Source organism: Phacochoerus africanus, chromosome 7 (assembly GCF_016906955.1).
Source record: "Phacochoerus africanus isolate WHEZ1 chromosome 7, ROS_Pafr_v1, whole genome shotgun sequence".
NCBI classification, from domain to species: domain Eukaryota; kingdom Metazoa; phylum Chordata; class Mammalia; order Artiodactyla; family Suidae; genus Phacochoerus; species Phacochoerus africanus.
Window position 1 is genome coordinate 5,518,907 of NC_062550.1, and position 16,547 is coordinate 5,535,453.

The 16,547-nt window shown below is 57.8% G+C and overlaps 1 protein-coding gene across 2 annotated transcripts in view; it reads left to right on the forward strand.

Annotated features, from left to right (window-relative positions):
• The first annotated feature begins 242 nt into the window (after window positions 1–242).
• The window catches only part of SCUBE1 (signal peptide, CUB domain and EGF like domain containing 1), a 130,999-nt gene continuing 114,694 nt past the window's right edge, over window positions 243–16,547 (forward strand). Inside the window, exons 1-2 of one of the 2 annotated variants that reach the window (XM_047786049.1) lie at window positions 243–412; window positions 3,800–3,931. In XM_047786049.1, coding sequence (XP_047642005.1) covers window positions 325–412; window positions 3,800–3,931 — 220 coding nt within the window. In that variant the 5' untranslated portion in view covers window positions 243–324. The remainder of the gene's footprint in view (window positions 413–3,799; window positions 3,932–16,547) is intronic. The other variant, XM_047786050.1, reaches the window with a different exon arrangement.

Genomic DNA, 16,547 nt, shown 5'->3' on the forward strand with positions numbered 1-16,547 from the left:
GGCAGCGCGAGCCGGCCCCTACCCCCCACCTGCCGCCCACCCGGAGGGGAGGGGGCGCCCCCGGACGCCCGCGCCCGCCCCTCCCCCCGCAGGCTGGCGGCCCGCGTCCATTGGCTGGTCGCGCGGGGAGCCCCGCCCTCGGCGGCAACGAGCCAATCAGCGTGTGGCTGTCAGCTCGTCAGCCGCGCCGGCTCGGAGGCTGGGAGCCCAAGCGGTGGCGGTGGAGCCAGCAGCTAGGAGCGCTCGGCGAGCGGCCGGTCGGTGGGGTCCTCGCACCCCGCACGCCCGCACGCCCCGCCCGGCCCGGCCCGGCCCGCAGCGAGCATGGGCGCGGCGGCCGTGCGTTGGCACTTGTGTGTGCTGCTCGCCCTGGGCGCGCCCGGGCGGCTGGCGGGGGGCAGCGGGCTCCCAGGTAAGCCCCCACCCGGTGGGCGGCGGGCGCGAGGCGGCGGCGGCGGCGGTGGCGGCGGCGGGGTCCCGGGTGGGCCCCCAGCTCCGTGCCGTCGAGAGGGCCGCAGCCCGCACGGCCCCGCGGCCCGCCCCGCCTCTTTGCAAAGTAACTTCTGGGGCCGGCGCCGGGCGCCCCCTCCCCGCAGCCCCGGCAGCCCCGCGCTCCGGGAGCCCGGCGGGGCCGCAGCGGGGGCGGAGTGGGCTGTGGCCCCGGGGGAGGGGAAATGTGAGGGAGGGAGGAAGAGAGAAAGCGCGACGGCCGGCCGCGGGCAACCCCCCACCTCCGCCGCGCACCGCCCGAGGGCGAGAGGGAGTTAGGGACCCCGCAGCCTGACGGGCGCTCCCCCAGGAGAGATGGGAGCGCGGGCGGAAGGAGGCCCAGAGGGGAGACCCGGAGGCGGTGGGCGAAGGAGAAAGGACAGACCCCGAGAGAAAGAGAAGAGGGAGGTGATAGATGGAGAGACAGACGGACAGAAAAGGAGGCACACAAAAGGACACAGGGAAAAAAAGAGAAAGACTGGAAGAGTAGAGATGAGAAAGGCCAGGAGAGAAAGGAGGAGACCCGGCGGAGTGAGGAGGAGGCAGACGAGCAGCAGGACGGAGAAAGATCGAAAGAGGGGGACGTGCGAACAGGACTAAGGGCTGGGAAGAGAAGAGGAGAGGTGCCGTTAGAGGGACCCCAGAGAAAGAGACGGAGGACTCCGGGAGGGAGGAGAGAGGGAGGCAGAGGGGGAAGAGAAGGATGGAGGTGGCTGGAAAGCCGTGTAGGGATGGACAGACACAGACCAAAGGCGATGGGTGGGAACCAGAGTGAGGGAGACCAAACAAGGGACATGGGGAGGGGGCCCGGGAGAGGGAGGCGGGGGACACTGAAGGAGGGAGCAGACACCCAGCGTCCGAAACCTGCACACTTGGGGTTAGGCGAGAAGAGGCGGGCGCCCCATGGATTTCACAGGGACCTGGGGACCCGCCCCTTCCCCTCCTGTTCTCTTCGCCGTCTGGAAGGGGCTGTCCCACAAAAAGCTGAAGACACAGTCTCTTCTCTGTCCCCCGGAGAAGCTTCCTCCCGTCCTCTTCTTGGTGGGAGAGATGCTGCTGCGCCCTGCCTGGCGTCTCTGAGCTCCCCTGGGGCTGCGCGGGGCTCCCAGAGGTCTGGGTTTGGCGGCAGGCAGTCTGTTCCTGTAAGTCACGCCCTGAGTGAGGATGCTGGGCCATTTAAACTGCCACAGTGGGAGATGAGCTGTTTTTCCTGTGGCTCCCCAGGAAAACTGAACCCTACTGCCACGCCCCGCGTGTCTCTCCTGGGCTTTGAGGTCCTTCACCCCCGTTTGATTGTTCCTGTGTGTGCCTGTCGCCTCCTCCCTCTCTCTCCCTCTCCCTCCCTCTCTCCTGTGTGTCTGTCTGCACTTCCCTTCCGCATCCTCACCCCATGGAAGCCTTATGCTGTGAAACAACTAATGTCAAGCACCTGTGATGGGAGGGCTGGGCGGGGGTGCCCTGCTGAGGGAGTCCCCAGCCCAGGCCAGGACTGGGGCCAGAGAACCTGCAGGAACCTATGGCCTGTGTGTCTCTCCCTCTCCTCAGCCCCCACCTAAAGGCATGTTTAAAAGGTGTGTCGGGAGGTGCCCCTCCCCTTGGCTAACATCCATCCATTTCCATCCCATGAAGATAGCACCTAGGTGGGAGATTAGGGGTGCAAGGGCGAAGAGCCCTGGGCATTCCCCCCCCGCCCCATTCCTGTGCTGCACAGCCCCTTGGGCAATTGCAGGGCTGTATCTGGAGCCCATTGCCCCTGCTGGTCCTGTCTCAGAGGTGGCCCCAGTCCTCTCCCCTGGAAGATGCAGACTGCTCCCCTCTGGTCTCTGGCTTCCTGCCCTTGAGACTGTGCCACCCCTCTCAGGGGGTCCCTCTGTGGTCACTTCTCCAGAAGGGAGTGTACTGCTGGGCCCTGGCCGTCTGACGGCTGGCTCTGGTCTCCTATAATGACTACCTCCTGGCTGCTGCTCCATCTTTCTCTGGGCAGCTGCAAAGGATGGGTTGCTGACCGGGCAGATACACCCACCCTGAGAAGGTATGCCACCTGTTCTATGTGTGTGTGTGTGTGTGTGTGTGTGTGTGTGTGTGTGTGTGTGTGTGTGCGCGCGCGCGCACATGCCCCGGAGGTGATTCTGTTGTGTTTCTCTCTTTTTTTTGGCCCCACCCACGGCATGAAGAAATTCCTGGGCCGAGGATCAAACCCTAGCCACAGCAGTAGCCTGAGCCTACTCAATGACAATGCCAAGCCCTTAACCACTAGCCACCAGGGAACTCCATGTCAGGGATCAAACCCCACTCCACAGCTGTAGCAATGCCAGGTCCTTAACCCTCTGCACCGCACAGGAACTTCCTGTGTTTCTTTTGATGCCTCTTTTCCTTTGGGGGCAGGCTGGAGCCTTGGGGACAAGGGCAAGGAGGAGGCCTCAGACGGGGGGAGTGGTTCTCTTAGAGAGCCCCACCCCCACCCCGCCGAAGCAGATTTAGGACCCAGTGTCAGCTGAGGGAGTGATTCAGAGTGGAGATTTTTGAGGGCCACACAGGCTAGGGAGGTCGGAGGCATGAAGAGAGAATATTCTAGGGCTTTCCCAGGCTGCCCCTGGGTGACTGCCCTCTGAGTGGCCGCTGGGAGTTCTTCATGCTTCCATCTGGGCCCTTCTGTCTGTCTTTTTTTTTTAGGGCCTCACCCACTGCATATGGAGGTTCCCAGGCTAGGGGTCCAATCGGAGCTACAGCCGCCGGCCTACACCACAGCCACAGCAACACGGGATCCGAGCCACGTCTGCGAAATTACATCACAGCTCACAGCAACGCTGGATCCCCAACCAGGGATCAAACCTGTGTCCTCATGGATCCTAATCAGATTCGTTTCCACTGAGCCACGACGGGAACTCCCAAGGGGATGGATTTTAATTCTTCTGAGGCCCCTTCTGGCTCCGGGTTCTAGGATAACGAGTGTGGAGGAGGGTTCGAGCAATGCTTGCAGGGCAAGCCAGACACCCAGAGAGAGCCTTCTCCCCACTGTGTCCCTAGGCGGCCGTTTTCTCACCTTTTTCATGGGAGTGGTGGCTCTGCTTAACGGAACTGTTGGGAGAATAACTAAGACTCAGTGCTTTGGTGGCGCTGTGCCTGACACAGGGTAGCTGCCCCAAAGATGCTGCCCGCCACCTCTTATCACACCAGGTTGTCACCTGAAGGCTGTTACTGTTAACTACCCCAGTGGTCAAGGGAGGGTGGGAGGAGGAAGGCGCTCCCAGCCCCGCGCTAGTGCTGCCTGCTTCCCAGGCCACTGCTCACCAGTTGTTCCCTCCACCAGGGGCGGTCGACATAGACGAGTGCTCAGAGGGCACGGACGACTGCCACATCGATGCCATCTGCCAGAACACGCCCAAGTCCTACAAATGCCTCTGCAAGCCAGGCTACAAGGGGGAAGGCAGGCAGTGTGAAGGTGAGTGCAGCCCAGCCGTCCTGCCAGAGCCTGCGGCCACCACGGCTGGAGCAGGTGGCCGCTGCCTGCCCATGGGATGTGGCGGGGGCTGTCCTCAGCGCTTGCCCCCATGAGGGCCCACTGTATGGGCCTCTCCTGGCCTTGGGAGGGAGGCTGTGGGCCTCCTGGAACCCGGGCTGCCTCCTTGGAGGGTGGTATTTGGAGTCATGGGGTGTCTGATTCTCCCCGTGTTTGAAACTCTGGGTTTTTTTTTTTCCCCCCCAAAGAAATTGAGATGAATTGCTGAATGCTATATATGCGCATCCGTCCCCGACTAGACGTGGGGTGTAAAAGCCTCTAGTTTCAAATCTGCCCCCCCACCACCGTGTACCCCCAAAGGCGCTGCTCAGTAGCCGCCACAGCGACTGTGGGCGGCTCACGCCTTCTGTCTTGAGGATGAGAGTTTGGGCGGAGACTGGATTTGTGCTGTTTGTTTGTCTGTCCAGCCTTCCTTCCCTGCGCCTGGGGTGCTGGTTTGACCGTGTAGCCCTAAAAACCGCCTCCTGGAAGGGCAAAAGTCAGAGGGAAGAGCAGCCTCGGCTGTCTGTGGAGCCAGAACTTTCCAAGTCAGATGAGCCTTTGGGAGCATTTGACCAGGAGGGTCGTTGTGGTTGTTCTGCCTCTGTGGGTCCGGGCAGGGCCCGGGACCAGGGGCTGGAAACAGCTCTCTCCATGACTCACGTGCCCCCTGGATGAGAACCAGGATGCAGATCCACCATCTGTCCCCACTGCACAGATGGGGAAAACTGGCTCCGGTTGGAGAAGCCTCTTCCGAGGTGCCCGTGTTTCACGGTGGCATGACCGGTACTCAGACCCGGTCTCTTAATTCCACCTGCGGCTCTCTGGCATCTTGGTATCTTCTTCCTGAGCCCTGCCAGCTTACTTTCTCAAGGTGGGAGGTTTGTGTTAGGAAAGCGACACATGAGAACAAGGTGGGTGCCTGTTCCTTCTGAGTAGACTTTACAGGTGCTGGGTTTGGTAGGAAATGCAGCTTCCTTGAGATGCTGGCTTTGCGTACCCATGTCCCTTGTTGGGCGTCTCCCACAGGCTGAGTGCTGGACAGAGGATGTTGTCCTGGATTGTGCCTGGCTTGGCACGTCCCTGGCCTTGCTGGGGGCCCAGGAGCTGAGGGGGGAGCTGGCGCCTACCCACAGACCTCTGGAAGGAGGCCAGGCTGGAGACAGACAGAGCAGCCCAGGAGCAAGAAGTCTGGTGGCACAGGCTGGGCGGGCCTCTGGCAGGGCCTGGATACTAGCTTGGGGTTCCGGACGGCACATGCCAGGCTCTGTGCTACCATTTTCTGACCTTTCTGACCAGTGCTCTGGCAGGGGAGGGCCTGAGGCGACCCCATGTCTGCCAGTTTAAGCCACTGACGCAGTCTGTTCCTCCTCTGGCCCAGCTCCTGAGGTCCCCTCCTGCTGTCCCCTACCCAGGAAGCCCACGCTTTGGCACCTACCTGTTGCCCTGAAGTCCTTCAGCGCCCAGCTTTAGCTTTTCCGCCCTGCCTTTGTCCAGACTGGGGTTCACGCTCACTGACTCTGGGACCTGACTCCTCAGTGTGTAGCTATAAGAGGATGAACCTCTCGAATGCGCTGCAGGAACCGCCAGGGGCCCCTGCCCCGCACCTCCTGAAGCACTGAAGCCCCCGTGCCCTGGCCACACATATACCCACGAGGCAACAACATGTCTTTGAGACCGGGCTCAGGTTGTCCCCCTGCCCAGAGCTCTTTTCCTTCCTTCGTGTCCTGGTGAACATGCTTTAGATTTGCCTCCTCCAGGAAGCCTTCCCTGACACCTCCACTTCCACACAGTCTCTCTCTCTCACACACACACACACACACACACGCACGCACGCACGCTCACGCACATGCACACATTGCTCCCAGAAGCCCCTGGGCTGCCTTCCTTGAGAGCACTTCTGACCCGGGATTATAATCATGACCTGTGAGCTCATTTATGGAGGGGCTGCCGTGGGCTCGGCGTTGGGGTCACCACGCCGAAGTTGTCCAACTCGGCCTCTGCCGCGGTGAGGTCCTCTACTGCAAAGAGCCTCTCGTGTTTGTCCCTGAGCTCCCACTCGTGGGGCAGAGCCTGGCACTCAACATGGGTTTGCAGAAACCATGGAGTCTGGGCTGGCTCTCTTTCGCCCAGACTGGGGTTCACGTTCAGCGGAAGACACCCTCAGAGAGGATGTGTGGGCAGCGTGGGAGGCGTGGGGTGCTGGGTCCGTGGCGGGGCTTGTTCTTGCCACAGTGTCATTGCCACCCTGTCCCATGAGAGAGGAAAGCAGGGCCCCGCCTGGCCTCTGCCTGGGACCCCTGGGTGTCAGCCCACCTCAGGGTGAAAGTTTAGGTGGTCATTTGCCCTCCTGAGCCTCAGTTTCTCTTTTCATTCTATGGGCCCCAGGTGCCTCCCACTGCAGGTCGTCCTCAGGACTGAATGAGATGCAGGGTCGTGTCCCGGGGCCTGCCAGCCTCGGTGCCTGGCTCACAGTAGGCCCTCAGTGTGTACAGTATGTGCTCAGTCTTGGGGCTGGTACCATTACTCCCATTGCCGTCGGTGTCATTGTCCCTTGCTCTCACCACCTCTCACAGTGCTTTTAGGCTCAAAGGGCATCATGAATGGCAAAGACCTTTGAATGCCACTCACTGCTGCTCACCTTGGAGGTGGTCGCGATGGTGCAGCCTGGTCCCTCCCCTAAAGGGGCTTGACGTCCCGCTGGGCTGCAGGAGCGGAACTGTCCCATCAGCGGACATTCTTAATGAGCGGGTGAGGCTCGGCACCCGTGGAGCTGCCCTAGGAACAGTAGGGGGGTGACTGCGGGGCCCCGAGAGGAAGATTTGAAACCCCGTGCAGTGGTGGCCTAAGCGACCGGGGAGGGCATCCCGATGTCCACTTCCGAGTTCACACTGGCAGGTGGGGAGGTGGAGGCCTGAGAAGGCAGAGATCCTGCCTGGGCTGGCACTGGAGCCGGAGTCGGGCACACCCCCTTTTCCGTGCTGCGTTTCTGCCCGTGGTGATTGGGTGTCTCCGTGGCTCTGTTCTGAGAAGCGGGAATGGTCACTCTTCAGGTGAGCACAGTGGTTCAGGCTTGGACTTTGGAGCCAGACTGCTGGGGTTTAAATCCTGCCTGTGTAGCCGGAACAAGTTACTTGACCTCTGTTTGTTTATCTGTAAAAGAGAGATAATGACAGCCCTGCCGGTGGAGATAGGGTGAGAATTAAGTGAATGCCTGTCAGTAAAGCCTCCGAACGTAGCCTGGCACCTAGAATGCTGTGTAAGCAGTAGCCATTGTTCCAGCGATGCTGACGGGGCGTCGGGTGCCAGTGGCAGTGGTGACGTTATTGGGGCAGACGCTGATGGTGGTGGTGGTGGTGCCAATGGAGAGGAGGGTGCCCGTGATGATCCCAGCGATTGCAGAACATGAAAGGGGCACAGCGCTGTCTTTCCAACAGCTGCCAGGAACTAAAGCAGCTGGGAAATGGGAGCTCTGATCCATGACTACTCGGAGAAGCCACATGCAGGTATCCATAGCCCCATAGGGACCTACAGACATGTGTGCCATTCACAGCTGACCGTTTACCAAGAAGGCACAACAAAAGATACAGATGGAGTTCCCTCATGGCTCAGCAGGTTAAGGATCTGGCATTGTCACTGCTGTGGCTCTGCAGTTACAGTACAGGTTTGATCCCTGGCCCTGGAATTTCTGTATGCCACAGAGACACAGCCAAAAAAAAAAAAAAAAGATGCAAGTGATAGAAGGCTCTCTGTTGTTGCAGCAAACCTACTCTGGGGATGGCAGGTAGCACGCTGCCACCTTCTTCCACGGTGGACAGCAATAATCAGTCGCCATACAGACAGCCATTTTTACTTTATATTTTTATTTTTTTGCTTTTTAGGGCCACACGCATGGCATATGGAAGTTCCCAGGCTAGGGGTCAAATCAGAGCTGCAGCTGCCGGCCTACACCAGAGCCACAGCAACACGGGATCCGAGCCGCATCTGTGACCTACACCACAACTCACGGCAGTGATGGATCCTTAACCCACTGAGCGGGACCAGGGATCGAACCCACGTCCTCATGGATACTAGTTGGGTTAGTTACTGCTGAGCCACAGCGGAAACTTCCCAGCCGTTTTTGCTCTGGATGGAACCTGTTTTCCCTCCCGGGGGCCCCTCATCTGCTGGCCCTGTGCTGGTGTGGGGTTTTGCAGAGGCTGGGCTTGGAGTCTGCACGGAAAGGAGTTACCTTGTCCGAGAAAGCTGATTAGGCTTTGCTGTTTACTGTGGTAAACACAGAGGTTAGAGTCTCAGCAAAGCATGTCCGGAGAACGCGGCTTCCACAGCGCCCCAGTTCTCCGCAGGAAGACGTCAGCCCGGGACTCCCCCACCACCACCCACGTGGGGCTGACTGGGCCCCTCGCATCCTTCACTGTGTGGCCTCGAAACTCCCGCTGCTTGAAGAAAACGCTTTAGCAAAGCCAGCACCTCAAACAACTGGACTCCCATTAGGGGCTGGGTTCTCAGCCCCCCCTTAAGGCCATCTTGCCACTTGGCCAGTGTACGTGTGACCATGACTGGGCTTCCACAAGTGCAGCCACTCTAAGTCCAGGAGCAGCCTGGGGCCATGTGTGGTCAGCTTACTGCTGGCAGGGGCTTGCCGGAGCCAGACTGGGGTGGCTCAGACAGCGGGGAAAGACCGAGCCGTGCCTTCTCCGTGATTCGCATCCGGGCAGTGTCTGAGGTCACGCGATGGATGCCCGTGGCTCTGCAGAGTTGGAATGAACTTCAAAGGCCTCCGGGGCAGCCCCGTTTTACCCATGACCGCCCTCTCTGTCGCCCTCCCCAGACCCATACAACCTCCGTTCAGCCCAGGGCTCCTCCTGGAATGTGGGCTCCTCAAGGGCAAAGTCTGTGGCCTCTTCAGCTCGGACCCTAGGACCCAGCACCGGGCCTGGCACAGGGCTTCGAAGGCATCTGTTGGATGAAAGGGTGGATGGATGAGGCCCCGTGGTCACCTCCTCCAGGAAGCCTTCCCTGCTGCCCCAGACAGATGAGCTGTCACTTGTGAGCATCCCCGCTTCAGAGCTCCTGTCACACTGGGTTGCGACGTCCTGCGTGACGTCACTCAGGGCTCGGCCCAGAGCTGGTGTCGGTGGACAGTGAATGACCACTGGGCCATCAGGAAAGGCCTCCTAGAGCCTCCCAAACTTTGAAGGATTTATCGATGAGGAAGCTGAGGCTTGAGAGGGGAAGGGACTGGTCTACCTGGCATGGGCCAGTGGCAGAATTAGGTTGAGGAAACCGGGCCCAGGGAAGTCAGTCTGTAGCCAGGTCACCTGGCTGAGAGGCAGCAGGGCCTGAGTTCCAGCCCCACTCAGCCATGGGGTCGCAGCAGTGGGCCAGGCCCCTATCAGCCTGTCTGAACGCAGTGGGAGGAGTTCCCTAGCTGTGGCGGGCTGGAGGGGGCTGCGCAGACCCTTCACACCTCCCCTTGCTGCCATCAGCTGATGGGTGACCGCCCCGGTGAGCACAAGGGGTCCGAGGTATGTCACCCACCCATGTAGCTCATCCCTCTGAACTGTTATTCTCTGTCCTTTCCTCCCCAGCCTCACCCCAGCATCACTGTCCTTTTTTAGTTTCTCAAACTTGCCGGCTCCTTCCTGCCCCGGGGCCTTTGCACATTCTGTTTCCCCATACCTCTTCATTTAGCAAAGCTGCTGCATCCCCCCTCACCAGGCGCCTTGTGTCTGAGCCTTTCGGGAGCTGCTGGGGCCAGCCCTGCGCTGGCCTCCTGGTCTGAATTAGTCCGGGCTGTTTGTACTCCTTCTCCAAGGGGGCAGGCCGAGGGCGAGGAGGGGGGCATTTCATCCCCTTTAAATGCTTCAACTCATTTGACCTTAATTGCTTTGTTTTCATAGACATTTGCTAAGGAAAAGGACCAAATTATAGCTTGAATTGGGTCTTACTAATCTTAATTAAAAGCTCTCGTTTATAATCAGGACCAGGCCCCAAACGAGGAGCCAACCACCCTCAAATGGCTTGTTTAAATAACTAAGACCCTCTAGGTAGTCACTGTTTAGTCTGAACCAGCAGCACACATCACCCCTTCTAGGTGCGCTTAATTTTTTAGACCATTTATTCAAATGGCTTATTCCACTTGCAAGTTCCAACTCGGGCCTTTCCCAAAATGTTATAATTAAAACTCATGGGGGAAATAACTTTTTGTTTTGGCCACAGTATATCAAATATGTTACTATTTTCCCGTTTTTTGTGAAAAGGAGAAAAATGACAACCTTGCGGGCATCAGAGATCACAAAATTAGCATGGCTGTAATGAATGTAAATAGTCACTTCCTGAATTTTATGTCCCCAGGGTCTGCTTGTCAGTCACTGAAGTTGGGTAGATTTCAGGGCCTGCTATTAAGTATTTTAACAAAACTCTTAATAACACACCCAGAGATCCATTTGGTTTCACATGACCAAAAAAAAAAAAAAAAAAAAAAGTCTGAAGACCAATTGGCCTTCTGAGGGAAGGTCTCTGACCTTAGTAAATCATTTTCATCATCATTATTGTACAGTTTATTGAAACTCCAGATACACTTTGGCTTTTTGGGAGGCCTGGAAAGGCAGTAGGAGGTGGGCTGGGAGGGGGGAGGAGGGGAAATTCTTCTTCGAGTCTTAAAACGTGCAATTATGCATGCTAACATGTGCCCTGCCGAAGATGAAAGCGCTCAAGTCCAGCAGACCAGCGGGCAGGAAGAAACTGGATGTGACTTAGAATTCCAAGTTGCTGTCAGCTAGCAATTAGGCAGCGTTGCTTACAGCGGGTCCCAGATCTGCCAGAGTTTCTTGGCGCCCCTGGCTGTTTTGGGAAGGAAAAAATTAAAAGCTCATCCCGTTGGCATTTACGCCTTGGAGGCGTTTGCCTCCGGGAGCCTCAGTTCACCCATGTGCAAAATGCGTCCGCTGGACTAGATTCAGTTTAGTATCAAGAATGTTCACTGAGCACCTACTCTGTGCCAGGCTTGGTGCCGGGCCCAAGGCGTGTTTTCCTGACCTCACTGGTTAGAGGAGAGACAGGCTGGGAAAGACGTGATCATAACAGGGTGTGCGAAGTTCCCGTCATGGCTCAGTGGTGAGGAACTCAACTAGCACCCCTAAGGACACGGGTTCGATCCCTGGCCTTGCCCAGTGGGTTAAGGATCTGGCATTGCCGTGTGCTGCGGTGTAGGTTGCAGATGTGGCTCAGATCTGGCGTGGCTGTGGCTGTGGTGTAGACTGGCAGCTGCAGCTCCAGTCTGACCCCTAGCCTGGGAAATTCCACATGCCATGGGTGCAGCCCTAAAAAGACAAAACAAAACAAAAACAGGGGGGGGTGCCAGTACCGCAGTGGAAAGACCAGCTCCGTGGGGGGAGGAAGAGAGTGCAGTCTCTGCCCGGGGAGGGAGAAGCCTGGGTGGGCTCCCTGGAGAGGCGTCATCTGAGCTGAGTCAGGAGAGCAGAGCGTGTCTCTGATGCTCCCTCCACCTCTGAAGGTCCGTGGGTGTGTCTGTCGCGAGGATGCAGAGGCCTGCCGTGGTCTTTGCAGACTCACTGAGTCCAGTGAGTGGCTTCACCTTCTTGAGGGCTGACTCCAGATCCTCCGGTGGGAGCCTCGGCATGGCACCTGCCTCACAGAGCGTGCATTTGAGCGGCGGCTGGGGCAGGGAGAGAGCGTGCTGGACGCAGCCCCAGTGCCTGCACGTCTAGCTTTCCTTTCTGAACCCCAGGTCTCCTGGGGTTGGAGGGGCCTCTGCCCCGCCCCCACCCCCGTATCACCAAGCCCCCCAGGCAGCAGGCCCTCTAGCCTCCTCTTGGCCGCTTCTTATTCCAGTGGCTGTATTTGTTTTTCCATCGGAGGAATGCTCACCAGAAAAAACCATTATTTCTAAGAAAATAAACCACGGCCCTGTTGGCCTTTGAATGCTACTGAAGTGGATGGCGGCCTTCCCCAAAGGCCTTGAGACAAAGAGGGCCGGAGGGCTTGTGTGTGCGGGCAAGGTCAGGGGTCTCGGAGGGGGTCTGGGGGGCGGGGGGCGAATCCTCCAGATGGGCCAGGGCTGCAGCCCCTGGGAAGAAAGTTTAAAACCCCAGCTGGCCAGCCTGGACTCTGGCCTGGTTAGTAACGGCTGCTGCTGGGGCTCTGCCCTCTGGGGCTCAGCCATGCACGCCTCTCCCCTGGAGCCACCCCGCCTTCTGTCCTCGCCTCCTGCTCCTCCACTGGAGGGGAGTGGAGCTGGGTGTAGGTCCATGGAGACCGGGGTGCCCAGCCTGTGTGACCTTGGGCAGGTCTGTGGACTTCTTGGGCCTTAACGTGCTGACTGCAAGTGCAGGGCCAGAGCCAGGAGACCCGGTCCCCTTCAGACCCCATAGCAGGCAGCGCTTTCTTCAGGGTACGCCTTGCCACGGTGGCGCCCGATGCTGGTTAGGCTGTGGGGGTTCCAGATGGGCTCCAGCTGGACTGTCCGCCCCCTGTCCCTTCCCAGGGATAGCCATGGGCAGACCTGGGCCTGGCCGGTGTGTTCCTCTGGTCTGGGTCCTTTCCCCTTCCGGGCTGGCAGCTCCTGCGGCCAGCGCCTGGGCTGAGGGCCAGGGGCCCGCACAGGGAAGCTGCGGGTGCAGCAGAAAGTCATCGAGGCGGCTCGGACCTCAGTGAGGACCCTGGGCCCGGCTCCCTCGTGCGCTGAGATGTGACCCAGTTCCAGATGACTGTGTCAAGGTTAGGATGGCGGAGTCTGGAACCAGCCTGCCCGGCTTCCAGCTTTGGCTTTGCCACTTGTCCTCTCGCTCACGTCACTTAGGCTCTCGGAGCCTTGGTTTCTCTTCCTGTGATGAAGGAAGTTAAGCTCTCTGCCGGGCCTTGGTAAGGGTTGAGTCACCTACCGTTAGAGGGTGGCGGGGAGTTGCCCCTGCTGCTCCTTTTTTTGTGTGTGTGTGTGTCTTTTTAGGGCCTCATCTGTAGCATATGGAGGTTCCCAGGCTAGGGGTCAAGTCGGAGCTACAGCCGCTGGCCTGCACCACAGCCACAGCAACGCCAGATCTGAGCCATGTCCTTGACCTACACCGCAGCTCACGGCAACGCCGGATCCTTCAACCCACTGAGCAAGGCCAGGGATCAAACCCAAGTCCTCATGAATACTAGTTGGGTGCTTTACCACTGAGCCACAGGGGAACCCCAGCCCCTGCTGCTCCTGTTGTTACTGTCAGAGAGATGCTCCACTGGGGAGCCGGAGGGAAAGAAAATAGAATCAAACCGCACCAGGCCCGCCAAGCCCCTGCTGCGGCCGGAGCCAGAGGGCAGCCTGGGAGGTTAGGGGAAGAAGCCTGAGCTGCGAGGCTTGGGTTCAAGTTGCTGTCGGCCCCAACCTGCTGATACTCTTAGCTCCTTGGCTCCCCTCTTTGGGCTTGGTTGCCCCTTTATCAAATCAGGGCACGTGGGGGGAGCTCTCAGACCCCAGCACTCCAAGTGGCAGGTCAGGCTTTCAGGCACCTGTGGTTCTGATTATCCTCCTGTTGAGTTTGAGTTCACGGGGGTTGGGCCTATGGAGCAGCCCCTCAGAGCTTGCAGTTTGGGGGTCTAGGCTCTTCCCCAGGCTTTTGCCAACGAGGTGGGAGAATGACCATGCCTGTAATTGGCAGGGGGCGGCAGGAGCCTCAGCTCGGGGCTGGCAGCCCCCTGGGGCCCCTCCTCACTTCCTCCTCGAACACTCTGATGGGTTGGCTCTCTGTCAACCAGGCCGCTCTGGTATCCAGTAGGTCTGATGTGCGAGCCTGGGAACAGCGTCCAGCGAAGGGTCCAAGGCGTTTTGACTGGTCCTTTGGATGCGGAGGGCAGTCCCAGCTGGTACCTGGGAGCGACTGAGCCCACCATGAGCCCACCCTGGGCAGGTGGTATTCAAGGTCGGTTCCAAGTGAGCTTCCCTGTGGTTTCTTGTGCCCAGACAGAGCCCAGAGACTCGCCGGCACAGCGGCTGACAGCACCCACAGCATTAACGCAAAGAACCGCGTTACTGAGATGTGGTCCACGCTCAGCACTTAGAGTGCGCAGTTCAGAGCCTCTCGTGTGTTCCCCATCACAGCGATCAATGTTAGAACTTGCCATTCCTCTGAAAAGAGACCCTGTGCCCCTTAGCCGTCACTCCCCAGCCTCCCAGTCCCCCAAAACACTGATTTCCCTTCTATCTCCATAGCTTTGCCTTTTCTGGAGACTTCATATGAAAGGAGGCCCCCAAAATGCGGCCTTTGTGACGGAGACAGTATCAGCTCTGAGGTCAGGGGGCCTGGCTCACTTCCTGGCATTAGCTGTGTGATCTTGGGCCGGGCAGGTAACACCTCTGAGCCTTAGTGTTTCCCTTGCTATCAAATAAAGACGTTGGGCCCCATTTCCCAGCGGGGGCACAGCCGAGGGCCTGCATACGGCCTGGCGTGTCCGCAGAGGCTCCTGTCAAGAGGGCTGTGCGCCCGTTCAGTGCCGAGCAGACTTCCAAGGAGCACAGTTCCCTACTACTGAGCCCACAGCCGAACAGGACACAGTTCTTGCCCCATGGAAACTCCCCGCCTCAAGGGAGGTGTACCCTGCCAGCGAGAGTCATGATAGTACCTGGTCAGGGAGCTGTGGGGCCCCGGGGGTGGGAGGAGCCCCGGCTGCTAGAGGATCGGGGAGAACTTCGAAGAGGAGGTGATGCTGGGGCTCGGACTGTGCAGGGGACAGTGCTCCAGGCGGAGGGAACAGCAGGCGGAAAGCGTGGAGGCCTGAAGGTGTGCAGGCTGCTGGGAGAGGCCAGCAGGCAGCTCAAAGCCCATGGTTACCTTGGATCATGGGTTGGGTCGGGGGAGGACCTTCCCACCCTCTGGCGGAGCCATGGTCATTGTGCGCTGTTAGGAATGAAAAAGTATATGGATTTGTGTTGGTTTTGCGTGACCTTTGACCTTTCCCATAATTAACTGCTGGGCCCACTTCTGGCATTGTCTCGGCAGCAGGGAAACCTGATCGATGGATGCCAGGGGTCCGCCGAGAGCGGGTCTCATTACTCAGTCATTACAAACCCAGAGCTTAACCCTGCGCCACCGGAGGCAGGAGGCTTAATCCCTCCTGCTAGGCGGCCCTGCGAAACTACCTTCCCGCGAATGTAATTAGCCAACAAACCGGATTAAGATTTATTCACCAATAAGGACTCAACTTCCTAAGCCATACATCTCTCCCAGAACGGTTGCCTGATCTAAGGAGGGCATGGTTTTTCCTAAAGCCCCAGACAAAGGAGAAGACGTGTTAGCGCCCAGCCCGGGAAGGTTTCTTTGTTAGAGCATTTGGTCTCCACTGTCTGCAAAGAATGTCGAGAAAAATGCCAATTTCAGGGGGAAACGAGAAGGTATTTTCAGTAGTGGTCTCTGAGAGTAGAGAGTAGCATGTTTTAAAAATCCTCATTCTGAGAACCTTTCTAGTCCGTCCTAATTTTTAAGAAAATGCCCTAAATAGTATTAAAATAAAATGAGAAGCAACTCTGGCTTATTGTAGTAGAATCCCTCAGAACCTAGGCACTACAGAATACATATATATTTTTATGGGGCATCAAGAATTGATTTTGAATTAAATGAAAAAACCCAAACTCATCCTATTTGAGTCCAAACCGGTGTTGTTGGCACATAACCACAGCTGTGGGATTGTGTATGCACGCTGCTATTTTAATATAGGAAAAGTGGAACTGCGTGACCTTTTAAAAATCCCATAATGAGCGGCCCTGCATGCTGTTTTTCTCTGCTCTGTTGGATCTTGGGAGCTGTTTGCTGTTGGGAATTGAGTTCTCATTAAAAAAAAAAAAAAAAAAAGAAGGAAAGAAAAAATCCAAGCTGGAGGAGGAGCAGGGATGTCTAGGGCGACCTGTTGGACTCTCGTCCTCGACACTCGAGTCAGAGCTTTTGTCACGTCCACCTTCTCCACCGGTATGAACCCCCTCCGTCCCCACCCCTCCGCCTCGAGAGTAGGCACAGACCTCGGAGATAAAAACAAGGATGCACGTGGCATCTCCTCCCCACCTTTCTCCTTAGTAACTCTTTTGGAGCAGGAAGCCCGTTTGAAAAGTATTCATCTCATGTACCCCTGAGGATGTGGCTCCGGCAGGAATATAGAGCCTGCCCTGGAATGCAGACCCTGGCTGGGGCCCTAAAATCCTCTGCTAAGCTGTACCTCGGCCTCTGCATCAGTAAAATGGAAACAGCAGTCACACCTGCTTCACACACAGCTTATCCCTCCCTCTCGGCTTCTGTGGTCACACGGCCATCTCCCCTCTGTGTCTGTCTCTTCGCAGGGCTTTCTCCTTTCTGTCCTTACATCCTCTGTGTGTGTCTCTGTGTAGACACACCAGTCGCTGGATTAGAGCCCATGCTACTCCACTATAACTGTATCTAAATCCTGATTACATCAGCAGACCTGCTGTTTCCAAACCAGGTCACGTTCCCAAGCACTGAGCGTGACGATATCAACACGTTTTTGAGGAGGACACAGTTCAGCTCACGACAGTCCCAAATATCTAGATCAG